We start from the raw sequence: 24292 nt of genomic DNA, 5'->3' as shown, positions 1-24292 counted from the left end.
ACACACACACACCTGGAGGGGAGGTAATAACTGTACAAGCCACTGTCCACACAAACACAGGTAGAAAAGGACACACACGCACACAAGCTGCTATTCAGTTCTGCATTCTGGGTTACAGCCCACTCTGTCATGATGAGAGAGTTCTGTTTACTGTGCTCGGCCTCGTTACAACTCCCACACACAGACACATGTTCGTACACACACACACACACACACACACACACACACACACACACACACACACACACACACACACACACACACACACACACACGCGCACATGCACATGCACATGCACATGCACATGCACACGCACATGCAATCACATACATAGAATGCAGAGAGACAGTGTAGGGCTTCAAGAAACTAGGATCTAGGAAAAAACTAGGAACTAGAAACTAGGAACAGGTAAACCAAGAACCTAGCATCAGTCAACACCAGGGAAGGAATTTCAGGGAGGCCACGAAGGCCATGGCTGTCGTTGCCCCTCAGTTTGGCCTTGTGCCCCTGTAAAAATGGCATGCCCTGAGGCCATAGTGGCCTTAATGCCCCAGCTGACTGTACCACTTGCTCCTCTTTCTGTCTCTTTCTTGTCTTTTGTTGAGATCCTGAATTCTTAACTCCCCTGAGTCCCCATCTTTAAACCAATCCACTTTGATTGGTGCAGGGCTGAGCATGGATTAGATTGTAAATATTTTTATTTATTTATTTCACTGCATATAGTCTACATATTACATTTAAAATCCTTCCTTCCTTCCTTCCATAACCCTTAAATCCAATTAATTATTTCAATTGACTAAAATCTTGCTTCATTTGATGGCCTTCCTGCCCTGGCATTTGGCCTTTGTGCCCTAATGTATGGACAGTAAAGAAGAATGTGAATGTGCAACCATGGGACATGACATCATAGAAAAACATACTGTAGTCTTGCAGGTACAGACTTCATAAATAACAAGCCATATCTTCTCAGGCTAATGACTGCATATGTCTGACTATCTGTCCATTCAGCACACACAACCACCCACACAAATAGGTATAGGTTCCATTCAACACACACACACGCACGCAAACACACACGTGTGCACGTACACACACAAGCACGCACACACACACACACACACACACACACACACACACACACACACACACACACACACACACACACACACACACACACACACACACACACACACACACACACACACACACACACACACACACACAGGGGAACCCCCCCCCCCACACACACACACACACACGCACACGCACACGCACACGCACACGCACACGCACACGCACACGCACACGCACACACAGGCATGCATATACACAGGCATGGATTCATGCACACACATGCATACACACAAACAAACACATGCATTACTGATGCGCGGGTTGTTACATACAGTGAATTGGTCACACTCTGAGAAAGTGAGAAAGCGTGGACGAGGCGAGTGGAGCTCCCTGGCTGATCTGTGACCTCCCGAAACTTCAAGGTGAGGCGATCAACATCACACAGCAAAGCACGAGTCCCGCCAACACTCGCATCCCGAGAAGAAATGCCGCTTGTTTCCACTATACAGCTCCCGGTAACGACGGACAAATCTCCAACGCGGATAAATGTTGTCTAGAAGTCTTGGAGAGACGGCGAAGTGGGACAAGTCGCTGTCCCCCGCACGTCAGTGGAAGAAGAAGCACCGTCTGAGGAGGAGGACACCCTGGAATGACATCGGACGAGCGGAGACGAGAGGGAACAGAGAAGAGGATGCATGGTACCTCGTTCCAGAGGAGGAGGAGGAGGAGGACAGATGCACAATATGAGCGGGAGAGAGAAAGAAAGAGAGATACAGCGGGGAGAGAGAGAGAGAGAGAGGAGCAACGTGTGGCTTGAGATAGGAGAGCGAGCGAGGGAGTGGAGTGAATGAAGGAAAGAGAGTGTTCTGTGTGTGTGTGGGTGTGTGTGTGTGTGTGTGTGTGTGTGTGTGTGTGTGTGTGTGTGTGTGTGTGTGTGTGTGTGTGTGTGTGTGTGTGTGTGTGTGTGTGTGCAGGCTACTGGCTCTAAGAGACGCACTGAACGAACTGCAGTGTTTTACACTACTGCACCTCAGAGAGAGAGAGAGAGAGAGAGAGAGAGAGAGAGAGAGAGAGAGAGAGAGAGAGAGAGAGAGAGAGAGAGAGAGAGAATGATAGATAAAGTATGAGAGGGAGAGAGAGAGAGAATGATAGATAAAGTATGAGAGGGAGAGAGAGAGAGAATGATAGATAAAGTATGAGAGGGAGAGAGAGAGAGAATGATAGATAAAGTATGAGAGGGAGAGAGAGAGAGAATGATAGATAAAGTATGAGAGGGATAGATGGAGGAAGAGAGACATAACCACTTAAACCCCATATGGTTAAGTGGAGTCCCTCAGGGCTCGATGCTAGTACCTTTTCAGTTTTCTGTTATTGTACAATACAGATGCTGCAGGGTTTAAGTGGTTAAACTGTGAATGTGTGTCTGCATGCGTGCATACATGCCCGGTATATGCAGGAAATACAGCATGCGTCTGTGCACACGTGTGTGCATGTTGAACGTTTGTGTGCCCGTCTGCAAGATATAACATTAAAAAGTGTGACCGAGGCAGGAGAAAAAGTCAGTGTTGCTGTGTTTATTGAGTTGACAGAAGTGGCCTCCGAGGGTTTATTTAGACACGGCTGTTCACATGTAACCTACATACACAATGTGCACGCTTCATTTCACCAGCTTGGCTCTTTCAACTATTATTGTCGACAAATGTAGCCAATTTGACCTGTAAGGGTCCATTTGGTTACATTTGTAGACTCACAGAGTTACAAATGGTTAAATCAACACTCCACATTTTACTGCATACCTCCCTCTCCCACTTTGTCTGCATTTACTTTCAAGAATGAATGAAGGGCTTCTTCATTTTAATGTCATCATGCCACCTAAATGGCCCATCCCATGTGACGCATTATATCACTCACTGTCAAAGAAATGTGTGCTGGGTAAGGCAACGACAGACAAGGATGTGTTCATTACACCAAATTATTACAAATTACTTTGAAATGATAGGTAATCAATAAATAACTTAACAGCAACAATAAGCAGTGCTCCACAATGGATTCAGACTGCAGAATTCAATGGCGTTTGAAAATAGCCTAAAGTTGTTCTGAACCCGTTTTGCCCCAGCACCCCGGTGCCCCAGAGAAGACGCTGTGGAGACCAGCACATGGATTAAATAACGTGTAAGCCTGGCAACGCTCAGACGGGCGCTGGCATTGCTGTCCTTCTCCCCTGCCGGGCGATAATGTGACGATTCAGGACTTCACGGTTCAGTGCACGTCAGCGAACCCCGGGGCCACCCACCGCCCGGTCTTATTTATATCCTTATGAAGTCAGTTGATAACGGCAGGCGGTTATAGAAGACAATTGTGTGTGTGTGTGTGTGTGTGTGTGTGTGTGTGTGTGTGTGTGTGTGTGTGTGTGTGTGTGTGTGTGTGTGTGTGTGTGTGTGTGTGTGTGTGTGTGTGTGTGTGTGTGTGTGTGTGTGTGTGTATATCTCTGTGTGTGCGTGCATGTGTCTCCCATAATTTTTGATGCAGAGGGTGGTTTCTGGGTGAATGGTTGCATGAATGTCGGGGGGTCCTTTGGTGGTGGTTGGGCTAAATAGCTGTATCTGCCAGTCAGCTGTGGCATGATGTGTGTCTGCAGTACTGCGTGTCACATGCCATTTGGCATGTGACATTTTGCACTGGATGTCCACTTACTATACTGTGCATTAAACCACATCTGGGATGAATATTTGGCAAAATTTGCTGATCTACGAGCTTGAACGTTGGAGATTTGGTGTAGAGGGCAAAAGAATCATACAAAGGACAGAGCCTTGGGGACCCGGTCAACTAAGCATAGGGTTTTAAGTGGTTAAACATATTCAGTTTCTGAGGGATTCTGCAGTTTGTCTTTTGCAGTTATATTTTATATTGGAGCATGTAGGCCACAGTGCAGACTACATTCCAGCACCATACGTCAAGCACTGATGCCATTTCCATACTAGCCTCTCTGCTGCAGCCCGCTGTCAACAATGCCCTGGCTTGGTTTGATCACATTGTTCTGCGAACGCCTCAGAGAGGGACTTGCAGAGTTGGAGGAGGATACAAATACTTTTCTAATGTCACCAGCCCCTCCGAGGCTCAAAGTTTCACTCCCTGTCGAACCCATTTAAAAGTGTGTCAGTCAAATGTGTCAACTAGAAGTGTTACGTGGCACGATGGGATCCCTAATGGGCAATAATACCTTAATTGCTCCATTAAGAATTTATAATTGAGTTGCAGAACATAGAATGTTGCTGAGACAAAGGCAAAGTCCCTGTACAGGAAGTACAGTAATATTTTAGACTTTTTATTCAGACAAATTCTAAGCAATCTCTGTTTTACGTGTTACAGTAGCTACGGACGTACGCTTGCCAACACACCCACGATGTCATGACTCTTTGTCTGCTCCTGTAGAGATTTTCTCTGGGGCTCGGGAGCTTTACGGCCGCGGGGGAAGCTGCATGTGTCGATGTGGTCTGCATACTAACTGCCACCCACACCGTAAAGTACTGGTTGTGGGTGAAAGAGCGGTAGGGTTGATCTTTTTGGGGCGGCATCTTTATGCTGTATTTAGAGAGGAGAGTAGAAAAAGGGTCATGCAGTCTGTGCATGTCTGCCCTATGCCTTCTATGCATTTTCCAAATTATGGACTCCTCCACTGCAATATGGATATCTATGGACATCTATGATGTCATAAGTCATATGACGTCCACATATGGACATACTTGACTGCGTGCGGAAATATGGAGATAACTGACATCATTGATTATGTCAGAGCGCTGCAGCGCCCAAATATGGATGCAAGATCGTAAACAAGAACAAATGACATAAATGTCAATTATGACTGTGATAACAGTCCCTCGACCTCCATGGGAGGCGTTTTTTTCGCGCCCAAGCCGGCCGGGGAGCGACTGACAGACTCAGGTTGGGCACCGTTGTGCCAGCTCGTCAGCCCGGCTCCAACGAGCCACCCTCCGTCCCGGTACGACCCACACCACTTTAAGCCGAAAAGCGTAGATCTACAAGCACCGGCCAGCGAAAGCCACCTGTGTCTGCTCTGAGCAGCGCTGTGGCTGGCCAGAGCATGGGAACTTGGGAAGTGATAACAAACCAATCATCAAAAAGTACTGCGAAAGGCCCACCTTTTGAAGGAACGCCCTTTCTTCGCGAAGGAACGCCCTTTTTCAGGCGTCTAAATGTAGGACTGGTTACCCCAGTCAAAACGAAACGTGAAAACCTAGGAATAGAAACCTCTGAGCCGAAGATAACCCTGCAGAGGAAGAAGAAGAGCAATCGTTCAAGCATAGCGACATGGCAACAGACTGCATTAATTTGCTTCACAAACTCACCTGAACATCGATAACAGTGTTCTGACTGTAGTAATTGCGAATGCCAACACACATACAGTATTGATCCAAACACATTCTATCCTACAGAGAGTGTTGAGAGGTGAGAAACAGGGCAAGAGAAGAGGAGAGACACGCAAGACATGATACGAGTTGGATTCAAATGCTTGCAACTCACAAGGGGCATGTGGTCAGTAACTGGCTGAGCCACCAGGCAGGCACCCAGAGGTGAGGTTCATTAACCAAATTAATAGGTGAACATTTGCCGATAACAGACGATACACAAGCTCATAGCCCGCCGCAATGTGACACGTTGTGAGCTTAGATTGACTATTTTCAGCTTTGGTGATGAGGGAAAAGAAAGGGGACGAAGCATAGACCCCTCTGGTACCCCTTGTCAATGACATACATAGGGTTTAAGTTATGATTTCCATTGTTTGGAATCTCTTTCAACAGTAATAAGTACCCTTCTAGAAAAACAAATGTTTACCCATGCTCTGAATAAATCGTCTGCACACTTCCTCTGCAGGGCACAGAGGGTTCCTCACTAATAATAGTCACTGCCATGCAAATAAGGGCCTCTGTGACACCTCGGTGATGTTGTGTCCCATGATTACAGCCTTGCTCGACAAAACTATTCAGAAGACTCTTCAGTATATACAGTACTAAGGCGTGACTCATGGTTGCGTGCGGGTGTCACACGCCAAAAATAGCCAATCCACTTGTAGATCTGCTATTTTCGGTGCACATTGGGACACAACTAACCATAAATCATAGCTTGCGACCCCCTTCCTGCTGATGATGGAGACATTGGCATGATGCAGGGGGGACCTCCTCAACATGCTGTCATGTGACGCCGCTGTTAGTTTAATCCCTCTCTCCACTTGTCCACATCTTTTTGTCTCTGAATCCCTGTCTTTATATGCCATCCATTCGTCCATCTTCCCTCAGCTCTCGCTCTCTCTCTCTCTCACTCTCTTTCTCTTTCTACCCTCCATAATAAATCCCCAATCTACGTCTCCGCAGCTGCGTTCAATTCCTGCTGCTGTGGATTACCCCGCAAGCACAAGTCATTATCATGCGCTGCATGTACGACGCCACAGAGGAGGAATTGAGTGTTTAATCAGCCCTAAAGAGTGTTGCATTGACTCCATGTCGGCATAACGGCTAGAGTTATTAAACACTACAGATTTCACCCCAGGCCAGCACACATTCGTATGAAATACTGATGAATAGGCCAAGAAGGCATTGTTTCGCAGGAGGAGGGGTTTCTGGGTTCAGTGGAGGTATGGAGCCTGTGTTAAATACTTTCTTAAGATGAAATGAACCCATTCTGTGACTTCAGTCCCATTCTAAAAACGGCTTCCGAAAACGGCCCAAAATAATTAATAATGATACTATGTTGCTATATTTCCTCTCTGTCGGGTGGAAACCTGACAGAGACGTCCAAAACTGTGACTTTTCTGGATTCAAATAAAACAATAGTAAAAGTAGTAGATCTACAAGCTCAAAATGCTTGTAGATCTGCTGCTTCTGATGTTTTGGTGTGACACTGTAGTATGATCAGGTAGGCCATTAATTTAAAAAAAACACAAAAAGTTAGAATATGGAGATTAGAGGTTTCTGCCCGACAACAGCGATATATAATAGCAACAAGTAAAATGACACAGAGGCGTTCCCAGCTTGAAAGGTACAACAACATATAGGTGTAACAGGTCTAAATGGGTTAAGGCATTTTTTAAACTTAAGCAGTGCAGTGGAAAAGACAGGAAGGAGATGGGCAAGGGAGGTGGTGGGGGGACATGCTACAGTTCTTTGTCGTTTTGAGTCGTGAGGCACTCACTATGGGAAACAGCGCCATCTGGCGATGCAACAGAGCTACACAATACGCTCCCGGGGCCCATTTCATTGGGCTAGAGGGTATGTCACGTAACCGGCTGTCCCTTCCCCTTTCCGGAAGGACATATAAGGGCTGGTCGTGACGTAGTACTTCCTCTTCAGTTCCTCTGTTCGCAGATGTTACAAGGCTACACGCTTGTTAAAAACTGAATTCTACATTTATTCGACAATTACTACACTTCAGGACCCAAAGTGAGAAACCAGCTTTAGCCCTAAAAGCGGAGACTAGGATAAGTCACCCACGGGTTTTCTCGCTCGACTAAACTCCAGGAAACTAACTTTATTCTACCTCGTGGTGAGCCGGTGTTAGCCCTTAGATGCCTCTGAGCCTAGCCGCTAGCTGTTACTAGCTTCGGCTACCTCCACAGCGCTAACCCCCTTTCCCGCTGAGCTAACTCCCCGAACAGAGCTGTTAGCCTAGCTTTTTGTGAGCCGACGTTAGCTTAAAGCTGTTCTTAGCCTAGCCGCTAACTTACTAGCTTAGCTGTTTGGCTACTTCCACAGCGCTAACCCCCTATCCGTTGAGCTAACTCCCCGAATAGAGCTGTTAGCCTAGCTTTTTGTCGCTCTTTTCCACGATACTCGAACTGTGTTGCTTGTCTCGTCCGGCTCTCGGTGAGGCTGCTTCGTCACAGATACGGCCTGTGCCGGTAGTTCTAGTGGACACCAGCGGCTCTCGCTCTGTCCCCCCGAAACTAGCGGAGACTAGGATAAGTCACCCACGGGTTTTCTCGCTCGACTAAACTCCAGGAAACTAACTTTATTCTACCTCGTGGTGAGCCGGTGTTAGCCCTTAGCTGCCTCTGAGCCTAGCCGCTAGCTGTTACTAGCTTCGGCTACCTCCACAGCGCTAACCCCCTTTCCCGCTGAGCTAACTCCCCGAACAGAGCTGTTAGCCTAGCTTTTTGTGAGCCGACGTTAGCTTAAAGCTGTTCTTAGCCTAGCCGCTAACTTACTAGCTTAGCTGTTTGGCTACTTCCACAGCGCTAACCCCCTATCCGTTGAGCTAACTCCCCGAATAGAGCTGTTAGCCTAGCTTTTTGTCGCTCTTTTCCACGATACTCGAACTGTGTTGCTTGTCTCGTCCGGCTCTCGGTGAGGCTGCTTCGTCACAGATACGGCCTGTGCCGGTAGTTTTAGTGGACACCAGCGGCTCTCGCTCTGTCCCCCCGAAACCCTCCCGCGATACTCGAACTGTGTTGCTTGTCTCGCCCGGCTCTCGGTGAGGCTGCTTCGTCACAGATACGGCCTGGCTTTAACCAGCTTAACTGTTTCGGCTACAGCCGCAGCTGCTTCTTTCACCACGCGATGGCTCGCTACGGTCAGGCCAGGGCCTGTACGGGGAACGCCGAAGGTGCTAGCGGTGCTCGCCCAGCACCACCGCGACACTCCCGCCTCCCTACCCCAACTCCAGCTGCCACGAGCGGTGGCCCGCGGTAAGCTAGCCCGACCCCCTTCGTGAGCGGAGTTTTGATTGATTGATGTACTTTATTTAGTAAGACATGAGAACAACAGTACATGGAAGTACAAATTCACAATACAAGGTCTACTAAACTGGAAGACTCATAAAAGCACAGAGCTTGTTTCAAATGAGTTCCCCATGCACACAAATCATGATGACATATAAGAGACAGACAGATATACACAACTACTATAGAATGTCATACAATCAGTTTACAGGTTACTGGTATGAAGAGTGAGAAATATGTACAAAAGGAGAAGGAGAGAGGGGGGGGGGGGGGTAGGGGGGTAGGTTAGGTTAGGACTTAGACAGGGGCCATTTTCCAATTGCGGCCTCCTGAAGGTGTATCTTTAGGGCTGTTTTGAAAGAGAGTAGGGTTTTACACTCCTTTACTCCTTTTGGTAGGGCGTTCCACATTTTTGATGAATAGCATGAGAACGAGTTACTTCCCTTTGTTGAGCCAAAAAAGGGTTGGACAAGGTTTGTGGAGCTGCCTCTGGTATTGTGATCGTGGACATCATTAACATTTTGGAAGTATTTTGACAAATACAGGGGGATCCCAATGTTGTGATATATCTTGAAGACCAGGCCCATAGCAAGTTGCTGTACTCTGTCCGCAACCCTAAGCCATCCAATCCTATCAAAATGATCAGGGGTTAGATGGATTTTGTAGTTGAGGCCAAGAAGTAGCCTTACAAGTTTGTTTTGGGATGTTTGGAGCCTTGTTTTTAAGGCCTTGGTGGTGTTGTGATACCATGAAGTACATGCATAATCGTAATGACCTTGTATGAGGGCCACTGCAAGAGTCTTCAGAGTCTTCTTACTGACTTTACGATCAATACTCCGCAAATAGCGTGTTTTTTTGTGGACCGTTTTGATCGTTTTTTCAGTATTTTTGTCACCAGAGAGGTCAGCCTCCAAGATAGAGCCCAGGTAGGTAATTTCGTTTTTTCTTTTGATGATATCATCACCCGCTTTGATCGTGAAGCTCTCTGCCTTTCTGAGGTTAGGAGTGGACCCAAAGAGGATGCATTCCGTTTTGCCCAGGTGTAATGAGAGCTTGTTGTCGGAGAGCCAGATGCAGATCTTGTTGAGTTCAGAGCTGAGAGTTTTCTCAACCTGCAGCCTGTCCCTGTCCGAGACTAGCAGGGCCGAGTCATCTGCGAACAGGAACAGGTTGCAGTCGCAGGCTGACGACATGTCATTCACATATATCAGGAACAGTAAGGGTCCTAGTATACTTCCTTGGGGAACACCACAAGTCACTGGGAGGGGGGGGGACTGGGTGCCGTTTACTTCCACCACTTGCTCCCTCCCTTCCAGGTAGGATCTCATCCAGTACACTGACGTGTCATCAAAACCTATTGCTCTGAGCTTATTGATCATAATCGGGTGATTAACGGTGTCAAAAGCCTTCTGGAGGTCCAGCATGACCATGCCGCAATATTTGCCCTTTTCAATCTCTTGTTTGATAGAGTCGTTCAAATAGAGAAGGCATGTGTCAGTGGAGTGGTTTGTTCTGAAGCCAGATTGGAATTTGTAGATTAAATTTTTCTCGGCAAGATACTTGTCGACCTGTTCATAGACTATTTTTTCCATGACTTTCGAGATGGAGCTTAGAATAGAAATAGGGCGGTAGTTGCCAGGGTCTAATTGGTTTCCTTTTTTGAACAGAGGGGTCACCCTTGCTTTTTTGAAGTCGTTGGGGACCTGTCCCTGTGTGGTGGAGAGGTTGAATATGTGGGTAATGATTGGAGCAATGGAGGCGGCTGAGTCTTTTAGAAATTTGGGGGGGATATTGTCGAGGCCTGTGGCTCTGTGTTGATGAAGAGCACTCAATTTTTTAAACACCTCTTCTGTTTTCACAGGGGAGAGTTTAAAGTCATCTTTGCAAACACCCTGTTTTTCGTAAAATGAGACAACATACTCCTCACCATATCTCCCAGAGTGTGGAGGAAGTTTTTCAACCAAATCTGAGGCTACGGTCGTGAAGAATATGTTGAGGATTTTACTCACTTCGTGTTTGGATGAAATGAGAGTGTCATTCACCTTGAGGCTTAAGTTTGAAAGCCTGGTTTTCAATTTTTTGCTGCAGCCTAGGAGGTTCTTGAGTAGCCTCCAAAGCTCTCGTGTTTTTTTTTTATTTTCCTCAATCTTGTCATCGAGGTAGCTTTTTTCTGCTAACAGGAGCATGCTATTTACCTTGTTTCTTAGCTTGTTTTTTTCCTTTTCAAGTTTAGCTACGTGGGATTCGAGACCTTTGTTAAAACATTTGGCTAGTTTGATCCTACTTTTATGAAGCTCAGAACACTTTTTGTCTCTGACTTTCATGGCAGTAAGGATGTCCGAATTCATCCATGGTACCGAGCGGGTTTTGACCCTGATGGTTTTCATGGGAGCCACACTGTCCAAAATTTGAATGAATTTGGTTTTGAAACAAAGCCAGGATTCGTCTACCTGTGTGCTGTTTAGAACGTCGGACCAATCCTGTTCCTCCAGTCTGTGATCTAAGTCCTCACTCTTATAATTTTTGAGGTCTCTGATTGTGATTGTTTTGTGGTAACCGGTCTTAGGTTTACGTTTCTTTCTGGTGCAGAAGATCATGTTGTGATCAGATATGCCACAGGTGGAAACACCACTATTTAGGATTTTTTCCTTGTCCGTTGTTAGAATGAGATCTATGGTAGTTTGAGAGGAAACACACAGCCTTGTGGGCTGAGTGATCAGCTGGTGGAGTGAATGCCGATCACAACACGCCTTGAATGACTTATACACTGACGCTTCCTTGCGGAGTATGTCAGTGTTAAAATCACCAAGAAGAATCGTCTCCGCATGGTCCACTTTAGCTAAGCATTCATCAAGTCTATCATAGAAATCAGTCTGGTTAGGAGGTCTGTATATGGTACCGACTAGCACAGGTTTGGCATGTTTAAAAATGATCTCGACCCACACAGCTTCAATGTTTTCATCCATCAGGTCTTCCCGAAGGATGCAGACATTGTCAGTATGAACATACATGCAAACACCACCCCCGTTTCTGTTCCTATCTTTCCTGAAGAGTTTGTAGTTTTCAATCTCAATCACAGAATCAGTTATCGCTTGATCAAGTTTTGTTTCAGAGAAAGTTAAAATGTCAACCTTACCATCATAAAACATCTGCTTGATTTGTGTTAGCTTGTCTCCTGCTAGAGAATTCACATTAAGATGTATCATGTGCAAGCCAACGCCAAACGATTTGATAATTTTTTCAATGGATAGGTGTTTATCCACTGAGAGATGTTTAGGAGCAGTCTCGGGGGGGGAGGGGGGTGTAGTGTCCATCAAAGCCATTGTTCCGTCGTGGGCAGCCAGCAGTGGGGGTTGGGGGGGGTTGGGGGATTGGGGAGGGTTGGGGGGTTGGGGGGGGATGGGGCGCGGAGGTCCCAGCACGGCCTCTGCTAATGGTCCCATCACGGTCTCTGCTGGGACCCTGGCCCTGGAGCGAACCGTAGGTTTGTAGCGGTGCATCAAGGTCTCTGCTCCGGTGAAAACAGCTAGGTGACTCCTTGGTTCCACGTTCTCGGCTACGCTGCATCTCCCGGTTGATCGCCGTTGTGCGTCGGTGCAAGCGTCCTCGTCGACGGCTGCGGTGGATACGACGTCGGTGTTTAGGTTGATCATTTGGGTTGATTCGCCTAGTCGAGTTGGTGGGAAGCCGTTGGTGTTGTCGTCGAGGCTAGCTTCGGTAGCAACGTTGGCTAGGCTAGCTCCGGTGCTCCGGAAGTTCTTTGTTCCAGCATGGCTTTGTTGTTGTTTTGCCCCGTTGCTTGTGGCAACGTTTGCCGCTAGCCTGTTGGTTTCCGCTGTGAGCCGAGCGGATTGCCTTGTGGTCACAGGGCCAGGGTTAACTTCAACGTCTCCGGAAAGTAGTAGAATTAAACAGAAGTACGTCTTCCGATTACATCTACCATTCAGGGGTTTGTTTCTTCGCTTCGGGTTGGCTGTGAGAGTCGAGTGGATCGCCGTGGTTCCATAACCTGGGTGTTTTTTCTCGGTTCCAGTAGTTAGGTAGAAGTCATTGTGTGATTCTACCTTTTCTGTCTCGTATAATTCCATATCCTTCTGGTGTATAATCCATGCGGAGTTGAGGTGTAAATCCATAATCCACAGGATGAGGATAAGGAAAGGTATGCGAGGACGCAGGACGCGAGAGCGATCATCGATGCGACCACCCATGTCGACTGCCGGAAGCAACGCGACGTTGACCGCCCTGTTCCTCCCAGTGTCTACAGAGCAGAAGCAGGGTAGTTTTTTGCACATTCTGTGAGGTCAGTACAAAATATAATGCCTGTTTTTTGTGCCAATAAAATTTGTTACAAAGAACCAAACCTTTGCATTATTCAAACCATGTCGACATGAGTCCACAATGCTAGGAAAATGGTCGGTGCTCGTCCTCCTACACTGTCGGATACAACATGTTATGCATATCAACGTCAGTATATTGTGGTACTTAATGCTTATCATTGTGCCAATATGTCTGTCACACTTGTCACATATTGCATTTCCAAATGCGGCTGGGATACGATATAATGCCTTCATGTCAATATATTGTTTTTATTGCCTGTTTTTGTGCTATTATGGTTGTTCTTTCACCACACCCTGCATGGTTCAGACACTATCTGAAATAAACCCATAGTGATTGGACGGAACCGGTTTCTCGGCCTTCCAAACACTGACGGGATACGAAGTATAATGCGTTTATCCATTATTTTTATATAATGTTCGCCATTATGCCAATGTGTTTGCTACACTGAATTGAATAACTCTGAACTAAGCCCTTAATGATTGGACGGAACCGGTTTCTCGGCCTTCCAAACACTGACGGGATACGAAGTATAATGCGTTTCTCCATTATTTTTATATAATGTTCGCCATTATGCCAATGTGTTTGCTACACTGAATTGAATAACTCCAGTGCAGATGGGAAAACCAGTCTCCAGCCTCCACAGCCAAACAGAGGAGCATGTCGCACTTACTGTAAGATCTGTGAAGAAATACCCTGTGTTTGTGGTTTTACATGCGTTGAAAAGTACAAAACCTTGTCTTATTCCAACTCCGCCTGTGTGCCAGGGAGAACGAGGACCGTTCTCGATGGTCTGCCTTTGGGCCCACAGTATCCGAAGAACCCCTCGTCGGTTTTTCAGATACGTGTGGGACGAGCAATCTGACCCCCCCCATGAGCCCATAGTATTTGGTAAAGCCGGTTCTCGTTTTTCCAAATACGTGTGGGACAGAAACACTGCATGTACTGACTCCATTGAAGGTAACAATAAAACCAGTTGTAGAATCATTTGTAAGAACGGTACCACCCCTGTCCGCCAGAGGGCGCCTTTGCACCTTGGCACAGGGGTCACGCCCGTTTTTACAACCGATTCCACCATCTTGGAGAGGGCGCCAAAACGTCAACCCACTAGCTCGCTGTCTAGCGAAATGGAAAGCTTGCGACCCGTCTCATTGGGTGCTGCGCACCATACAGAAGGGTTACAAGTTACAGTTTTGCATGAAACCCCCGATGTCAGACAAAGTGATTTTCTCCAGCGTGACGGGCGCAGCGGCAGTTACGTTACGAGAGGAGGTTCTCTCTCTCTCCTAAACAATGGCGCAATAGGAGAGTTCTCCCCAGATCGGAAACGCCTGGGTTTTTACTCAAAGTTTTTCCTGGTTAAGAAAAAGGGGGGGGGGGGTGTACGTCCCATACTGGACCTGAGAGGTCTCAATAAATTTCTAACGAAATTCAATTTTCGCATGCTGACGAACGCAGCGTTACTACGCACGGTGCGTCAGGGCGACGGATGGACCAGCATAGACTTAAAGGATGCGTGTTTCCACATTCCCGTCTACCCGGTGCACAGGAAATTTCTGCTGTTGTTTTCACCTAGCGGCTACCTAGCCTCGCTTACGACAACACTGTGTTGCTTAATGCAGCAGGTACGTCAGTGTTACACTGGTTTTTCTGTACTGGTCAGGCTCAGTACAGCAGTAACACACTGTGGTTGTACCGGTCAGCTCCCCTGGACAACAACGTGATTTTCCACGTACCTTTACATGCCTCCTATGTCAGACACAGGATGTTCCTCTCATGCGGAGAGGTAATGCAGCCATGTCTCTGAGAGAGAGGGACTCTCTCTACTGGGCAAGGGCATCTTCAGAAAACCGTCTACGAATTGGAACCTAGAGGTTACTTAGGTAACCCCGTTTTTTTCCCAGTTTTTGGTACAACTGGTTTTCGTGTGTTTTCTGGCCAAAGAAGGAGGGGGGAGGCTATGGGACCCTTTCTGGATGAAGGGGTCTCATCAAGTCTCTTACGAAATTCAGGTTTTCGTATGCTGATGACCGTGGCGCTCCTGCGCACGTTCGGTCAGGGGGACAGGTGGACCAACGTAGCCCTGAGGCGCGATTACTGTCGGTTTTTCACTGTCGGTTTCTAGAAGGAGCGTTTTGGTTCCGTCCCAGCAGTCCTCCCTTATAGGGTTCTCACTGGACTCGACCACGCTCGCAGCACGTCTGTCTCAGGAGTGATTGGACGGCTTCCTGTCCTGTGTGAGGCCTTTCCACGTAGGAAAGACAGTCACTTACAGGCTGTGCGTGCAGGTGGCGGGTCTCATGACTTCAGCCATACACCTGACCTGCCTAAGTAGGCTATTTTGGGACCTTTCAGGGGTGGATGCGGGCTCTCAGGATCCCGCCTACCGTGGACCCTCGACAAGGTCTGGTGTCTCCACTTGCATGGATTCGCTTAGGCTGTGCTCACGCGCACCCTTTCTGTCAGAAGGCGCCAGGGGAGGTGCTGTGATCTCACGGACGGCTGTCACGACGGACGCCAGCCTGATTTGGACCAGGTTCGATCGACCACAGGTCGATTTGTTTGCCTCAACAGAGAACGCGAAGTGCTCTCGCTTTTTCTCGGTGAAGGCAGCGGACTTTTCGTTGGGACTGGACGCGTTGGCTCACAGCTGGCCGAGGGAACTGCTTTATGCATTCCTGCCGCTGGAGTTGTTCCGCCCGACGTTGGAAAAGGTCAGGCCCCAGGGCCTGACTGTACTGCCAGTTGCTCCAGGTTGGGGCGTGTGGGGATCGGAGATAACTTCTCTGCTCCACGCCGAACCCGGGTCCCTTCCTCCGATCGCGGACCTGCTGACGCAGGTGGGGACCGAGATCAACCACCCCAGCCCCTGGGACCTAGATCTGTGGCTCTGGCCTGTGTGAGGGCCAACCTAGATTCGTGTGGTCTGCCCCCTGACGTGGTGGTTACCATCCAGAGGGCGAGGGCCGTTTTCTACTAGGGCTGCCTATTAGTGTTTAACACCGGGATTCCCGGGATGCGGGAATCCCGGGAATTCGGGTTTTTTTACCATCCCGGGAATTCACTTCGGTTCCCGGGCTTCCCGTTTTTTTTTTTCTTGTTAGAAATGAATACTAATTAGTAGAAAGCCCTATCTACAGCGTGGAGGAATTACTATTATAATTAGGAAAGTTACTTGCCGCGTTGCCGACCAGGGCAGGGTCCCATCGTCCCGTTGTGAACCAATATGGGACGCACTGAATGAATGTAACAGTAATGAACAAAATAAAACACAAGTGGCCGTGATGCCCCATGCCTGCCCTGCACATGTGCGCACGCTGATTTCACTGTTTCCTCTGCTGTCATTATGGTAGACACCAGTTGACTAGTTCAGATTCAACATCATCAAGTGAAACGCTGCATAAACAGTAGCCTAGGTGGGTTTGATCGAGCCTATATTCCAGCTTAAAATGCACACAAGCCAAGCAATGCTTTTGATAGAGAGAGAGGACAGACCGGAGAGCTGAAGAGAGAGAGAGCGAGAGAGCGAGAGAGAGCGAGAGGGAGGGAGAGGGAGGGAGAGGGGGGGAGAGAGAGAGAGAGAGAGAGAGAGAGAGAGAGAGAGAGAGAGAGAGAGAGAGAGAGTGTGTATTAGACCGATGTGGTCCGATTTTTTTATCATCATTAATGTAGCCTACCCTACCTACACTTGCATGTGAGAACGTTCAAACTACCATTGTACTACTACCCAGTAGAACAAGTGAACTGCACAACAGCTGTCTGTCTCATTGATTGTCAGTGCTGGCAGCGCATGCATGTGCACATCAAAATCACACTACAAAACCCCACATTTGATCAACAACAAAATATAGATTAATAGACAACATACAGCCAACATCCCAAAATGGAGTCTTATAATATCCAGCAAGTAGCCTAATATAAATTAATAACTGCAAACAAATGACAAGTTTAGGCTATCAAATCAATATCCTACAAAAGTAGAGAAAAGCTGTGACCTCACCGGCGCTCTGATGGACAATAAATACATATTCCTTTTGCAAATTCTGTTGTCAATAATGATACAAATGGAACGTTTATTTCAGCAGCTAGAGTTTGACATTGTTGGAGTGCGTTTTGAGCGCAGCTCCTCGTTAAGTTAATTGTCTTCACCCGCTGCGCAACAGGGCAGATCTCCGCAGGCTATTATATTTATATATTATATTTATATGATTTTAAAAAATCTAATTAAGTCATTATTAGTGCAAGTTCATAGGTGGACACAATAGGGACATTTGGGCACCTCGTGTAAAATTGTCTATTTAAGTATCTACATATAAATGCATTTATTGGGCACTTTTTTTTTTTTTTACCCTTTAACGGGAATTCCCGGGAAGCCCGGGAAAATGTCTGAAAATTCCCGGGAATTAAAATTAGCTATTTCCCGGAAAATGTTAAACCCTACTGCCTATGACGTCAAATGGAATATTTTCGTGTCATGGTGCCAGGGGCAGTCACCAGTGGTGGTGGCTTTTCGGGCCCCGGTACGCGGCTTCCTTTTTCTCTTGCAGAGCAAGCTGAATCAGGGTTTGACCTTCTCGACGGTCATGGTGTACTTGGATGCCATCTCCGTCTGCCACGAAGGTTTTCGAAGGCGGGACGGTTGGCGATCGTCACCTGGTACGGCGGTTCTTGGGCGGGGCCAGACGGACCAGGCCGGGTAACAGGCCTCTGTTTCCGGCTTGGAATCTGGCGGTGGTGCTGAATGCACTCTGCCTTCCCCCCGTTTGAACGTCTCGAGACTGGGAGCCTCAAGGTGTTGAGTCTGAAAACAGTCTTTTTGGTGACCCTGGCTATGGCCAAGAGGGTCGGTGACCTGCATGCACTCCCGGTGAGTTCGGAGTGCTTGAGGTGCTCTGGGGATAGCAGACGGGTTCTGCTGACGCCAAACTTGGCGTTCGTTACCAAGACCGGGGGGGTTGCACCGGCTCCGGTCGGATTGGTTGCGTTTCATCCACCTCCTTTCGCTTCGGCGGTGGATGAGCGGTCACTTTGTTTCTGTCCAGTGAGGGCTTTGAGGCTCTACTGTCAGGTGACGGCGCCTGGTAGGTCGTAAACACGATTGTTTATCACCTACGGCTGGGGTGACCAGCGGAAAGCGATGGCCAAGTCAACGCTTTCCAGGTGGATAGTTGAGGCCGTAAGGCTCACCTATACTAGTAGTGGGGCCCCAGTACCTGTTGGATTGGGGGCGCACTCGACTAGGGGATTGGCTGCTTCCTGGGCCCTCTCTAGAGAGGTTTTCGGTCCAGGAGATTTGCAGGGCTGCTAACTGGTCGTCTCCTTCGACCTTTGCAGCTTTCTACAGCCTGGACATGGCGGCTTCCTCGGTGACGCACGCAGTCCTTGGCGTGGCAGCCTCATCTACTTGAGGTGCCTTTCTCCCCCTGATGTGATCCCGTGGGGCTAACAATCTGTTGGGTCCTAGGGAGCAGGGGGGCCCTGTTCCCTTACTAGGAGGTTAGTAGGTGACGAGCCTTGTCTTCTATTAGCTGAATGGGGAAGACTTCGGTCTGTCGGGGTTTTCGTTTATCTCATCCCTTGTGCCGTGTCCAGGCCCGGTGGGCCTGGGCGTCCCTGAAGCGGGGGCCCGCCGTGTGCGGGTCCCTGAGCCAGTAGGGGACGTGCGTTTTTTTCTGGGGATACAATGTTTTTAACGCTTCCGGGGGGTTTATAGATCCCATAGTGAGTGCCTCACGACTCAAAACGACAAAGAACTAGAGGTTACGTAGGTAACCCCGGTTCTTTTAGTTTAGGAGTGAGGCACTCACCAAACACCCCTTTGTTTCGCCACTGCGAACAGAGGACCTGTGGTAAGAGGAAGTACTACGTCATGACCAGCCCTTATATGTCCTTCCGGAAAGGGGAAGGGACAGCCGGTTACGTGACATACCCTCTAGCCCAATGAAATGGGCCCCGGGAGCGTATTGTGTAGCTCTGTTGCATCGCCAGATGGCGCTGTTTCCCATAGTGAGTGCCTCACTCCTAAACTAAAAGAACCGGGGTTACCTACGTAACCTCTAGTTCCTCAGCTCTTTAAAGGGCCATACATCAGTGTCTGTTCACAGTTTAAAGGACCATCCATCATTGTCTTTTCACAGATTCCGTCATAAACATTTTCCCATTAATGGCTTTATTTTTAGACTCAGCGTTTGTTTTTTGTCGGAGTTATTAAAACATTACCGAACTTACCTGAGGGACTCTCTCTCCCTCTATATATAATTACGGTAAATAAATAATGTACATTTATATTTCGCTCACAAATCATAATTTTCACCAGGGAATTGTTTGCTAGACTTTTCAAATCAATACAAACGTTACAATGCATTAAACCACAACGATAACAAAACGTTTTCCTAGGACCTGAGCTCCTAGGGTACGAGCTGTCTAGAAGCGGGTCTGTGAGTGTGTATGTGAATGTTTGTTTGTGTGTGTGTGTGTGTGTGTGTGTGTGTGTGTGTGTGTGTGTGTGTGTGTGTGTGTGTGTGTGTGTGTGTGTGTGTGTGTGTGTGTGTGTGTGTGTGTGTGTGTGTGTGTGTGGCTAATCTCACAAAGTAACCGATGGACCGATCAGCACCAAATTTCTTATCCATGCTGCCAGAAGGCCAAGAAAGAAACTCCCCTGCCGTCATCATGCTGACATCATCATTTAGATACATCATAGACCGGCCAGATCCACATAGAAGCCACGACATCTTGTTGTTTATTGTTATTATGCTATCGTTATTATGGTATTTCTGCTTTATTTGTGATAGTGACAATGGGAGACAGGAAAGGCAGGAGAGGGGATGACATGCAGCAAAGAAACTCTTAGTTTGGGTTTGAGCCTGGTACTGTATGTGTAGTATATTGTTACTCTCTGTATATCCATATTTTAACTTTTTTTTTTTTTTAAGCCCTACTTTATCATACATGAGTGTCACGCAAAAATAGCCAATCTGCTATTTTTGCCACTTTTGGGTTTTATAAATATGTAACCAATGAAAAGTATTAACAAGAGCTTGTGATTAATAACTACATTGGATCCATTGGAACACAGGTTATTCTTTCCATTTCCAGAAAAGTTTTGGACATACACGGTTTCTACGGGCAACCCATCAATAACATAACTTTGACAAAATAGAACAGTGCAGTCATAGCATGTTGTATTACCTATCTCAAGAAGTAGATTTTCACACAGGACTGAAATGAATGGAATCCAATGGCTCCCTTGAAAACCAAACAAGCCACAGCATGCTTTGGAAAATGCTCAGCAGTAGTGTCAAGTATACTGTGAGTCATAGTCAAAGCCGGGCTAAACACGCCAGACCACATCCATCATCTGCTCCTCCCGATCATCATCATCATCCTCACCATCCTCACAATCCACATAACTGTCACCCGCCATCACACTGTCAATTTCTACCCAATAATCCTAATTAATAATAATACAAATAACCAATAATATATTATCAGTGTCAAATACGGACACCATTGCCACGAATTACCATAAAATCACAGTCAGCTTCATTATCGAGCATAACAGTGGCATAACAGTTCCACATATAGAAATCCCATTCATGTTTCCCATGGAGATTTCTGAAAATATTTATATTACTTATTGTAAGCAGCCATTTTGTGGTTCCACAGATAGAAAACCCATTCATCTCCACCATGGATATTTCCCAAAATATTTTTGTCAATTATTTTAGGCCTGGAACCAAGCCATCAGGCTCCTGGTGAATCGTGACCATAAATATTTGAAAAACGTAAAAAGGGTATTTATTTAATATCGTATATAATTAATAATTCAAATATTTTTGGACAAAAAATGAAATGTTGATGATTCACCAGGAGCCTGGGTGGCTTGGTTCCAGGCCTAAAATAATTGACATAAATATTTTGGAAAATATCCATGGTGGAAATGAATGGGCTTTCTATCTGTGGAACCACAAAATGGCTGCCACTGCTATGCTCTATATGATCATCACTCTTGCATAATCACAGCTGTCTCCAGCTAAATGCCACATAGGTCTACCATCAGATCCAACAGATGTAGTGTGACGCTGTTGAATGTTGACATTTTCATCATGACAGCTCCATACATAGTGACCCTATATGCCTTTCCCATCAGCATTATGTAAGGTCTTAATGGTACTTAGGGGAATACAAGAGGCGAGCAGAAAACATTGTATGTTCATGACAGCAGAGCAGTTAGGGAGCTGTTACTGAACATGTTGGGCGCCAAAACACTGCTCATAGAGTCACTATTGATAGGACTGATGTTCTTTGTGCCAGCAGCAAACATAAGCCACGGGACAATTTACTTCCTGCCAAACGTTGGAAATCTATAGGCTGCGTGACAGCTTTATATTAAAAATGATCAATAAATAAAATGTATGCCGGCTAACAGGGGCTCACAAGAGTTATGTGTGCACCGTCGGGTGAGTTTACGATCGAGAATTATTATTCAACGTGCCGCACCACTAAACGACATTAAAGACCACTTAGAGAATACGAGGGAATCAGGGATCATATCATATATATGGAAAACTGGATAGACTGTAACAGATAATGCTATTAGACCAGTTATGAATTAAATTAGTGTCACAATTGTCAAGCTTGCCACACAAAATGATCTGTAATAAATGTATATAATAGCTACCGCCATTGACAACAGATATCTAGGAACACCATTAGCATAATATTGAGCATTTGGCGCCACAAAAACAAATAGGTCCGACGTTAGTGGCCTTTGATTCTTCTTCTGACATCAGCGATAAGCTCTCATGGATTAATAATAATAATAGTAATCAGAATGATAATAATAATAATACTACTACTACTAATAATAATAACAACAACATTATTATTATTAGCATCATTACTTTGATGCACAATAATGAATGAAGAGAATTAATGAGTACTGTACGGCTACTGTGAGCACATTCATAACGTATGTTTAGTCTAATTTTAGGTTGGTTATTATCCATCACACACATGCACAATACCACACAATGCTACACTGACAGAACACGCATATGCTTACACACACACACACACACACACACACACACACACACACACACACACACACACACACACACACACACACACACACACACACACACACACACACACACACACACACACACACACACACACACACACACACACACACACACACACGAAGATGTGCAGCTAATAAGCAGACTGACCTTTTGGGGTAAAAGAAAACAGCTAGCCAACTCCACTTCCAGGTGCTTTTCACACTAAGAACGGTTGTCTAAACAGTAACTCTCTTATTAGCACCATTAACAGGTCAAGTATTCTCTTACTTCATCCATATGTATCGCTTACTCCCATCAGCATAAGTATCACTTTAGCCTACTGGTATCAGCACGAGTTGCACCTATCAGCTACTTAAATGACCTTAAGTGCCAAAATCACCTAAGACAAAACAGTGAGCACAATACAAATCCTTGGTGTTAATTATAACTTCTAAGAGTGCACAAATGGAACCAAATGGACCCGTAAGGGCACACGCACACAGGTCCATTTTGGACAAGTGGACAAAAGGTCCATTTGGTTTCATTTGTACACTCTTCGGAGTTAAATTAACACTAAGGATTTTACTGTGCGTCTCCTGTGGCTTGATGTGTCTTTCACAAATCTAATTGTGGTTGGTAATGAGAGCTGGATCACACTGTGCTAAGGAGTCTCCCTGATTGGAAGATGAAAAGGGCATTAAGTATTTAATAGCATAGGAAACCTGCTGCACCAAGTTAAAGTTTAATCCATTTAATTCCCATGCCCATGATACAAATCACCATTACCCAGACTGTTTACACTGGCACGGTATTAGGACTCAGTTCAAACTCAGTTCAGAACCGGGTAAAATCATTAAGCTCTAAAGTCTGAACATTATTTAGTGGCCAAAATGTGCACTCTTCAAATGCCAACTTGTAAATCCTCTTGTCAGTAACATCATGCACAAGCTACAATATCTGTATTTTACATAGTTCTATTCCCATAATACAGATTGCAAAATGTGCTAAATTGCACACACACTATCCATGCTGTACACAACACAATATACTGTAGAATGCAGTCCAGAGCACTATGGATATGGAACAGTCATCTGAATAAATCAAAATAATTTAAAAATGTAAACACACGTTTTCCTAATCCATCTTACCTGTAGACCATGTTGGTACTAGACTGGCCTGATCCCTGTAGAGAAAGCCCATGAAAATGGAGAAACTCCTCCAAACGCAGCTGCTCGAGGGCTCTGCTGGCTCCTATGGCCCTTGGAGGGCAACTGGTGGTGGGGGACACCCTGGGTCCAGCCCCTTGCCTCACAGAGCCGGGGCAGTGGTCCAACCTCTGCCCCCTAAGCCTGGGTATAGGGATCTCAGTGCATGCTGCTTTCAGATACATGCTCGGATCATTCCTTTAGCACAGACACTCACACTGTGCACACGTTCTTTAACTTGTACTGTGAAACCAGCCCAAAAACATCCCCTTCTATGTGCTAGCTTAGCGATGGAATGCTGATTTCATGCGGGGCTATACAGAGGATATCCATGTCTGTTTAGTGGAGAGTTTGACATCATCCCTGAATCCACCAAAGCAACTGTGTAGGGCTAATATCTGTGCAGAAACGGCGTCACATAAACTTCACATGTAGCTCTACAAAGCCAGGTTTGGTAGATATAGCACATTCGGCAGGCTCACACAGAAAGAAATAAGCAGGCTATTGTCTGTGTTCTCAAAAGAGATTCCAACAGAACACAACAGTATATGACTGTGCGCTATACCTATGATGTCAAGCTTTATTCTTAGATGACTGACATATTAGGTGACAAAAGCAGCTATTGTTTCAGGCCTCTTGCTGAGCTCTTGGGGGCTCCAGTGAGACAAGCCTGCTCATCTGCAACGTAAGCCTGAGCAAAGCCAGTGCATATTTCGGACGGAGTCAGAGTACGAACTCTGCTCAACTTGATCCTTCCTGCCTGTTGACACTGTCCCACACACAGCAGGACACAGAATACACACACACACACACACACACACACACACACACACACACACACACACACACACACACACACACACACACACACACACACACAC

The 24292-nt window shown here is 46.5% G+C and overlaps 1 protein-coding gene across 1 annotated transcript in view; it reads right to left on the bottom strand.

Annotated features, from left to right (window-relative positions):
• Positions 1–23380, bottom strand: part of kcnab1b (potassium voltage-gated channel subfamily A regulatory beta subunit 1b) — a gene marked incomplete at its 5' end in the record, with an annotated part of 69733 nt that extends 46353 nt beyond the window's left edge. Inside the window, one exon of the mRNA XM_084058537.1 lies at positions 23355–23380. Coding sequence (XP_083914663.1) covers positions 23355–23365 — 11 coding nt within the window. The remainder of the gene's footprint in view (positions 1–23354) is intronic.
• Between the last annotated feature and the right edge of the window lie 912 nt (positions 23381–24292).

This window comes from Gymnoscopelus microlampas (genome assembly GCF_963454915.1).
Source record: "Gymnoscopelus microlampas genome assembly, chromosome: 5".
NCBI classification, from domain to species: Eukaryota; Metazoa; Chordata; class Actinopteri; order Myctophiformes; family Myctophidae; genus Gymnoscopelus; species Gymnoscopelus microlampas.
Note: the sequence above shows the minus strand (reverse complement) of the source record. Positions and strands in the feature narration are given on the sequence as shown.